General features: G+C 42.5%; 1 protein-coding gene across 2 annotated transcripts in view; it reads right to left on the bottom strand.

The window, feature by feature from the left end:
- Positions 1-792: 792 nt before the first annotated feature.
- The window catches only part of ddx27 (DEAD (Asp-Glu-Ala-Asp) box polypeptide 27), a 25,686-nt gene continuing 15,366 nt past the window's right edge, over positions 793-11,112 (bottom strand). The window contains exons 17-21 of one of the 2 annotated variants that reach the window (XM_053315380.1): positions 9,943-10,037; positions 2,506-2,626; positions 2,133-2,229; positions 1,140-1,199; positions 793-879 (exon numbers count right to left, since the gene is read on the bottom strand). In XM_053315380.1, the coding sequence (XP_053171355.1) occupies positions 861-879; positions 1,140-1,199; positions 2,133-2,229; positions 2,506-2,626; positions 9,943-10,037 (392 nt within the window). In that variant the 3' untranslated portion in view covers positions 793-860. The remainder of the gene's footprint in view (positions 880-1,139; positions 1,200-2,132; positions 2,230-2,505; positions 2,627-9,942; positions 10,038-11,112) is intronic. The other variant, XM_053315381.1, reaches the window with a different exon arrangement.

Below are 11,112 nucleotides of genomic sequence, written 5' to 3'. Positions count from 1 at the left end.
CCCTGTCCCTTTAAGACGTCCCTGTCCCTTTAGGACATGCCTGTCCCTTTAGGACGTCCCTGTCCTTTTAAGAAATCCCTCCCTTTAAGATGTCCCCGTCCCTTTAAGAGGTCTCCGTCCCTTTAAGACATCTCTCCCTTTAAGACATCCCCGTCCCTTTAAGACATCCCTCCTTTCAAGAGGTCCCCGTCTCTTTAAAACGTCCCTGTCTCTTTAAGACATCCCCGTCCCTTTAAGACATCCCTCCCTTTAAGACGTTCCCGTCCCTTTAAGACGTCCCTCCCTTTAAGACGTCCCTCCCTTTAAGACATCCCCGTCCCTTTAAGACGTCCCTGTCCCTTTAAGACGTCCCCGTCCCTTTAAGACATCCCTCCCTTTAAGATGTCCCCGTCCCTTTAAGACATCCCCGTCCCTTTAAGACATCCCCGTCCCTTTAAGACGTCCCTGTCCCTTTAAGACGTCCCCGTCCCTTTAAGACATCCCTCCCTTTAAGACATCCCCGTCCCTTTAAGACATCCCCGTCCCTTTAAGACGTCCCTGTCCCTTTAAGACATCCCCGTCCCTTTAAGACATCCCCGTCCCTTTAAAACGTCCCCGTCTCTTTAAGACATCCCCGTCCCTTTAAGACGTCCCCGTCCCTTTAAGACATCCCCGTCCCTTTAAGACATCCCCCTCCCTTTAAGACATCCCCGTTCCTTTAAGACATCCCCGTCCCTTTAAGACATCCCCGTCCCTTAAAGACATGACTCCCAACAGAGTGAAACTATTTAAATTCTCTTTAATGAAACAAACAAAACAAGTGAAGACGAAGAGACGACGATCGGAGACGAAGAGACGACGATCGGAGACGAAGACGGGATTCACTTCTTCTTCTTGAACCTGAAGGACAGAGGACAGAACTTCTTAATGCACTCCTGTGTGTGTGTGTGTGTGTGTGTGTCTGTGCGTGTGTGTGTGTCTGTGTGTCTGTGTGTGTGTGTCTGTGTGTGTGTGTGTGTGTGTGTGTGTGTGTGTGTGTGTGTGTGTGTGTCTGTGTGTCTGTGTGTGTCTGTGTGTGTGTGTGTGTGTGTGTGTCTGTGTGTGTGTGTGTGTGTGTGTGTGTGTGTGTGTGTGTGTGTGTGTGTGTGTGTGTGGCATACCTGGAGCCTCCAGGACGCTTCCTGTCCAAACCGAGACGTTTCCTATCTGTGAAGGAGGGTCTGTAACAAGACAGTGAGACAGTCAGACAGACAGATAAACAGACAGACAGACAGACTTACAGACAGACAGACAGACAGGCAGACAGACAGGCAGATAGACAGACAGGCAGACAGACAGACAGACAGACTTACAGACAGACAGACAGATAGGTGGACAGACAGGCAGATAAACAGACAGGCAGACAGGCAGACAGACAGACAGACAGACAGGCAGAGAGACAGGCAGATAGACAGGCAGATAGACAGGCAGATAGACAGACAGACAGACAGACAGAGTTACAGACAGACAGACAGACAGGCAGACAGACAGGCAGAGAGACAGGCAGAGAGACAGACAGACAGACAGGTAGAGAGACAGACAGGCAGACAGACAGGCAGACAGACAGGCAGAGAGACAGGCAGAGAGACAGACAGATAGACAGACAGACAGACAGACAGGCAGAGAGACAGACAGACAGACAGGCAGAGAGACAGACAGACAGACAGACAGACAGGCAGAGAGACAGACAGGCAGACAGACAGGCAGACAGGCAGAAAGACAGGCAGATAGACAGGCAGAGAGACAGACAGGCAGAGAGACAGGCAGAGAGACAGACAGACAGACAGACAGACAGACAGGCAGAGAGACAGACAGGCAGACAGACAGACAGACAGGCAGACAGGCAGAGAGACAGGCAGAGAGACAGACAGACAGGCAGACAGACAGGTAGAGAGACAGACAGGCAGACAGACAGGCAGACAGACAGGCAGACAGGCAGAGAGACAGGCAGAGAGACAGACAGATAGACAGACAGACAGGCAGACAGACAGGCAGACAGACAGGCAGACAGACAGGCAGACAGACAGGCAGAGAGACAGACAGACAGGCAGACAGACAGGCAGACAGACAGGCAGACAGACAGACAGACAGACAGACAGGCAGACAGGTCTCACCCTGCTCTGTAGTGTTTCAGAGCCTTGCTGCTGGTGTTGGTCAGCTCTTTATCAAACACAGACTTCTTCCCTCCTTTCTTCTCCTTCGGCTTCACTGCTGATAGACAGACAGTTAGTGTGTGTGTACCAGTGTGTGTGTGTGTGTGTGTGTGTGTGTGTGTGTACCAGTGTGTGTGTGTACCAGTGTGTGTGTGTGTGTGTGTGTGTGTGTGTGTGTGTGCGTACCAGTGTGTGTGTGTGTGTGCGTACCAGTGTGTGTGTGTGTGTGTGTGTGTGTGTGTGTGTGTGTGTGTGTGTGTGTGTGCGTACCAGTGTGTGTGTGTGTGTGTGCGTACCAGTGTGTGTGTGTGTGTGTGTGTGTGTGTGTGTGTACCTGTGTGTGGTACTTCCTCCTCAGGCATGGCTCTCGCTCTCTTCGGTCGGCGTTCTCTCTTCGCCGCTCGCTCAGCGAACATTTGAGCCTTCAAGATTTCAAACTGCGCTCGTTCCTCCGGCTGAAAGAGACACGATCAATACTCACTATCAGAGACACGATCAATACTCACTATCAGAGACATGATCAATACTCACTATCAGAGACATGATCAATACTCACTATCAGAGACATGATCAATACTCACTATCAGAGACATGATCAATACTCAGAGACATGATCAATACTCACAATCAGAGACATGATCAATACTCACTATCAGAGACACGATCAATACTCACTATCAGAGACATGATCAATACTCAGAGACATGATCAATACTCAGAGACACGATCAATACTCACTATCAGAGACATGATCAATACTCAGAGACATGATCAATACTCACTATCAGAGACACGATCAATACTCACTATCAGAGACACGATCAATACTCACTATCAGAGACATGATCAATACTCACTATCAGAGACATGATCAATACTCAGAGACATGATCAATACTCACTATCAGAGACATGATCAATACTCACTATCAGAGACACGATCAATACTCACTATCAGAGACACGATCAATACTCAGAGACACGATCAATACTCACTATCAGAGACACGATCAATACTCACTATCAGAGACACGATCAATACTCACTATCAGAGACACGATCAATACTCACTATCAGAGACACGATCAATACTCACTATCAGAGACATGATCAATACTCACTATCAGAGACATGATCAATACTCACTATCAGAGACATGATCAATACTCACTATCAGAGACATGATCAATACTCACTATCAGAGACACGATCAATACTCACTATCAGAGACACGATCAATACTCACTATCAGAGACATGATCAATACTCACTATCAGAGACATGATCAATACTCAGAGACATGATCAATACTCAGAGACATGATCAATACTCACTATCAGAGACACGATCAATACTCACTATCAGAGACACGATCAATACTCACTATCAGAGACATGATCAATACTCACTATCAGAGACACGATCAATACTCACTATCAGAGACACGATCAATACTCACTATCAGAGACATGATCAATACTCACTATCAGAGACATGATCAATACTCACTATCAGAGACACGATCAATACTCACTATCAGAGACATGATCAATACTCACTATCAGAGACACGATCAATACTCACTATCAGAGACACGATCAATACTCACTATCAGAGACATGATCAATACTCACTATCAGAGACATGATCAATACTCAGAGACATGATCAATACTCACTATCAGAGACACGATCAATACTCACTATCAGAGACATGATCAATACTCAGAGACATGATCAATACTCACTATCAGAGACATGATCAATACTCACTATCAGAGACATGATCAATACTCACTATCAGAGACATGATCAATACTCACTATCAGAGACATGATCAATACTCACTATCAGAGACATGATCAATACTCACTATCAGAGACATGATCAATACTCACTATCAGAGACACGATCAATACTCACTATCAGAGACATGATCAATACTCACTATCAGAGACATGATCAATACTCACTATCAGAGACACGATCAATACTCAGAGACACGATCAATACTCACTATCAGAGACACGATCAATACTCAGAGACATGATCAATACTCACTATCAGAGACACGATCAATACTCAGAGACACGATCAATACTCACTATCAGAGACACGATCAATACTCACTATCAGAGACATGATCAATACTCACTATCAGAGACACGATCAATACTCAGAGACACGATCAATACTCACTATCAGAGACATGATCAATACTCACTATCAGAGACACGATCAATACTCACTATCAGAGACACGATCAATACTCACTATCAGAGACACGATCAATACTCACTATCAGAGACATGATCAATACTCACTATCAGAGACATGATCAATACTCACTATCAGAGACATGATCAATACTCACTATCAGAGACATGATCAATACTCACTATCAGAGACATGATCACTACTCACTATCAGAGACACGATCAATACTCACTATCAGAGACATGATCAATACTCAGAGACATGATCAATACTCAGAGACACGATCAATGCTCACTATCAGAGACATGATCAATACTCACTATCAGAGACATGATCAATACTCACTATCAGAGACATGATCAATACTCACTATCAGAGACACGATCAATACTCACTATCAGAGACATGATCAATACTCACTATCAGAGACATGATCAATACTCACTATCAGAGACACGATCAATACTCACTATCAGAGACATGATCAATACTCACTATCAGAGACATGATCAATACTCACTATCAGAGACACGATCAATACTCACTATCAGAGACATGATCAATACTCACTATCAGAGACATGATCAATACTCACTATCAGAGACACGATCAATACTCACTATCAGAGACACGATCAATACTCAGAGACATGATCAATACTCAGAGACACGATCAATACTCACTATCAGAGACATGATCAATACTCACTATCAGAGACATGATCAATACTCAGAGACATGATCAATACTCACTATCAGAGACATGATCAATACTCACTATCAGAGACACGATCAATACTCACTATCAGAGACACGATCAATACTCACTATCAGAGACATGATCAATACTCACTATCAGAGACACGATCAATACTCACTATCAGAGACACGATCAATACTCACTATCAGAGACATGATCAATACTCACTATCAGAGACATGATCACTACTCAGAGACATGATCAATACTCAGAGACATGATCAATACTCACTATCAGAGACATGATCAATACTCAGAGACATGATCAATACTCAGAGACACGATCAATACTCACTATCAGAGACATGATCAATACTCACTATCAGAGACATGATCAATACTCACTATCAGAGACACGATCAATACTCACTATCAGAGACATGATCAATACTCACTATCAGAGACATGATCAATACTCACTATCAGAGACACGATCAATACTCACTATCAGAGACATGATCAATACTCACTATCAGAGACATGATCAATACTCACTATCAGAGACACGATCAATACTCACTATCAGAGACATGATCAATACTCACTATCAGAGACATGATCAATACTCACTATCAGAGACACGATCAATACTCACTATCAGAGACACGATCAATACTCACTATCAGAGACATGATCAATACTCACTATCAGAGACACGATCAATACTCACTATCAGAGACATGATCAATACTCAGAGACATGATCAATACTCAGAGACATGATCAATACTCACTATCAGAGACATGATCAATACTCACTATCAGAGACATGATCAATACTCAGAGACATGATCAATACTCACTATCAGAGACACGATCAATACTCACTATCAGAGACACGATCAATACTCACTATCAGAGACATGATCAATACTCACTATCAGAGACACGATCAATACTCACTATCAGAGACACGATCAATACTCACTATCAGAGACACGATCAATACTCACTATCAGAGACACGATCAATACTCACTATCAGAGACACGATCAATACTCACTATCAGAGACATGATCAATACTCAGAGACATGATCAATACTCACTATCAGAGACATGATCAATACTCACTATCAGAGACATGATCAATACTCAGAGACATGATCAATACTCACTATCAGAGACACGATCAATACTCACTATCAGAGACATGATCAATACTCACTATCAGAGACATGATCAATACTCACTATCAGAGACATGATCAATACTCACTATCAGAGACATGATCAATACTCACTATCAGAGACATGATCAATACTCACTATCAGAGACATGATCAATACTCAGAGACATGATCAATACTCACTATCAGAGACACGATCAATACTCACTATCAGAGACACGATCAATACTCACTATCAGAGACACGATCAATACTCACTATCAGAGACACGATCAATACTCACTATCAGAGACATGATCATTACTCACTATCAGAGACACGATCAATACTCACTATCAGAGACACGATCATTACTCACTATCAGAGACACGATCAATACTCACTATCAGAGACATGATCAATACTCACTATCAGAGACATGATCAATACTCACTATCAGAGACATGATCAATACTCACTATCAGAGACATGATCAATACTCACTATCAGAGACACGATCAATACTCACTATCAGAGACACGATCAATACTCACTATCAGAGACATGATCAATACTCAGAGACATGATCAATACTCACTATCAGAGACACGATCAATACTCACTATCAGAGACATGATCAATACTCACTATCAGAGACATGATCAATACTCACTATCAGAGACACGATCAATACTCAGAGACATGATCAATACTCAGAGACACGATCAATACTCACTATCAGAGACATGATCAATACTCACTATCAGAGACATGATCAATACTCACTATCAGAGACACGATCAATACTCAATATCAGAGACACGATCAATACTCACTATCAGAGACACGATCACTACTCACAATCAGAGACACGATCAATACTCACTATCAGAGACATGATCAATACTCACTATCAGAGACATGATCAATACTCACTATCAGAGACACGATCAATACTCACTATCAGAGACACGATCAATACTCACTATCAGAGACATGATCAATACTCACTATCAGAGACACGATCAATACTCACTATCAGAGACATGATCACTACTCACAATCAGAGACATGATCAATACTCACTATCAGAGACATGATCAATACTCAGAGACATGATCAATACTCAGAGACATGATCAATACTCACTATCAGAGACATGATCAATACTCACTATCAGAGACATGATCAATACTCACTATCAGAGACACGATCAATACTCACTATCAGAGACACGATCAATACTCACTATCAGAGACACGATCAATACTCACTATCAGAGACATGATCAATACTCACTATCAGAGACATGATCAATACTCAGAGACATGATCAATACTCACTATCAGAGACACGATCAATACTCACTATCAGAGACATGATCAATACTCACTATCAGAGACACGATCAATACTCAATACTCAGAGACATGATCAATACTCACTATCAGAGACACGATCAATACTCAGAGACATGATCAATACTCAGAGACACGATCAATACTCACTATCAGAGACACGATCAATACTCAGAGACATGATCAATACTCACTATCAGAGACATGATCAATACTCACTATCAGAGACACGATCAATACTCACTATCAGAGACACGATCAATACTCAATATCAGAGACATGATCAATACTCACTATCAGAGACACGATCAATACTCACTATCAGAGACATGATCAATACTCACTATCAGAGACATGATCAATACTCACTATCAGAGACATGATCACTACTCACAATCAGAGACATGATCAATACTCACTATCAGAGACATGATCAATACTCAGAGACATGATCAATACTCACTATCAGAGACACGATCAATACTCACTATCAGAGACACGATCAATACTCACTATCAGAGACATGATCAATACTCACTATCAGAGACATGATCACTACTCACAATCAGAGACATGATCAATACTCACTATCAGAGACATGATCAATACTCAGAGACATGATCAATACTCAGAGACATGATCAATACTCAGAGACATGATCAATACTCACTATCAGAGACACGATCAATACTCACTATCAGAGACATGATCAATACTCACTATCAGAGACATGATCACTACTCACTATCAGAGACACGATCAATACTCACTATCAGAGACATGATCAATACTCAGAGACATGATCAATACTCACTATCAGAGACATGATCAATACTCACTATCAGAGACATGATCAATACTCACTATCAGAGACATGATCAATACTCACTATCAGAGACATGATCAATACTCACTATCAGAGACATGATCACTACTCACTATCAGAGACACGATCAATACTCACTATCAGAGACATGATCAATACTCAGAGACATGATCACTACTCACTATCAGAGACACGATCAATACTCACTATCAGAGACATGATCAATACTCAGAGACATGATCAATACTCACTATCAGAGACATGATCAATACTCACTATCAGAGACATGATCAATACTCACTATCAGAGACATGATCAATACTCACTATCAGAGACATGATCACTACTCACTATCAGAGACACGATCAATACTCACTATCAGAGACATGATCAATACTCAGAGACATGATCACTACTCACTATCAGAGACACGATCAATACTCACTATCAGAGACATGATCAATACTCAGAGACATGATCAATACTCACTATCAGAGACACGATCAATACTCACTATCAGAGACATGATCAATACTCACTATCAGAGACATGATCAATACTCACTATCAGAGACATGATCAATACTCACTATCAGAGACATGATCAATACTCACTATCAGAGACACGATCAATACTCACTATCAGAGACATGATCAATACTCACTATCAGAGACATGATCAATACTCACTATCAGAGACACGATCAATACTCACTATCAGAGACATGATCAATACTCACTATCAGAGACATGATCAATACTCACTATCAGAGACATGATCAATACTCACTATCAGAGACACGATCAATACTCACTATCAGAGACACGATCAATACTCACTATCAGAGACATGATCAATACTCACTATCAGAGACACGATCAATACTCAGAGACATGATCAATACTCACTATCAGAGACACGATCAATACTCAGAGACATGATCAATACTCAGAGACACGATCAACACTCTGGTACCGGGTCGATACTCTGGTACCGGGTCTCTGGTACCGGGTGGATCGGGTCAGTAATCTGGTACCGGGTCAGTACTCTGGTACCGGGTCTCTGGTACCGGGTGGATCGGGTCAGTTATCTGGTACCGGGTCAGTACTCTGGTACCGGGTCTCTGGTACCGGGTCTCTGGTACCGGGTCGATCGGGTCAGTACTCTGGTACCGGATCAATACTCTGGTACCGGGTGGATCGGGTCAGTACTCTGGTACCGGGTCTCTGGTACCGGGTCAGTACTCTGGTACCGGATCAATACTCTGGTACCGGGTGGATCGGGTCAGTACTCTGGTACCGGGTCTCTGGTACCGGGTCAGTACTCTGGTACCGGGTGGATCGGGTCAGTACTCTGGTACCGGGTCTCTGGTACCGGGTCTCTGGTACCGGGTGGATGGGGTCAATACTCTGGTACCGGGTGGATCGGGTCAGTACTCTGGTACCGGGTGGATCGGGTCAGTACTCTGGTACCGGGTCTCTGGTACCGGGTGGATCGGGTCAGTACTCACCGTCAGGTCTTTCTTCTTCTTGTTGTCCTTCATGAACTTTTCTCTCTTCTTCTTTCCTCTGAGAGCGAGATCGAAGTCCTGCAGCGCCTTAGACACTGTAAGAAAATACACAACATTACTACACACTACTACACAACTACACAACATTACTACACACTACTACACAACTACACACTACTACACACTACTACACAACTACACACTACTACACAACATTACTACACACTACTACACAACTACACAACATTACTACACACTACTACACAACATTACTACACAACTACACACTACTACACACTACTACACAACATTACTACACACTACTACACACTACTACACAACATTACTACACACTACTACACTACTACACACTACTACACTACTACACACTACTACACACTACTACACAACTACACACAACTACACACTACACACTACTACACAGTACTACACACTACTACACACTACTGCAGCGCCTTAGACACTGTAAGAAAATACACAACATTACTACACACTACTACACAACTACACACTACTACACAACATTACTACACACTACTACACAACTACACAACATTACTACACAACTACACACTACTACACAACTACACAACATTACTACACACTACTACACAACATTACTACACACTACTACACTACTACACAATATTACTACACACTACTACACAACTACACAACATTACTACACACTACTACACTACTACACAATATTACTACACACTACTACACAAATACACAACATTACTACACACTACTACACAACTACACAACATTACTACACTCTACTACACAACTACACACTACTACACAACTACACACTACTACACACTACTACACAACTACACACTACTACACAACTACACACTACTACACAACTACACACTACTACACAACTACACAACTACACAATATTACTACACACTACTACACAACTACACATGGACCCCTACATCAGTCCGATGTCTGGACCAGTCGCACAATGGACCCCTACATCAGTCTGACAGTCGCACCATGGACCCCTACATCAGTCTGACAGTCGCACCATGGACCCCTACATCAGTCTGACAGTCGCACCATGGACCCCTACATCAGTCTGACAGTCGCACCATGGACCCCTACATCAGTCTGACAGTCGCACCATGGACCCCT

Source organism: Scomber japonicus, chromosome 3, assembly GCF_027409825.1.
Source record: "Scomber japonicus isolate fScoJap1 chromosome 3, fScoJap1.pri, whole genome shotgun sequence".
NCBI lineage: Eukaryota > Metazoa > Chordata > Actinopteri > Scombriformes > Scombridae > Scomber > Scomber japonicus.
This window is presented reverse-complemented; position numbering and strand designations above follow the sequence as displayed.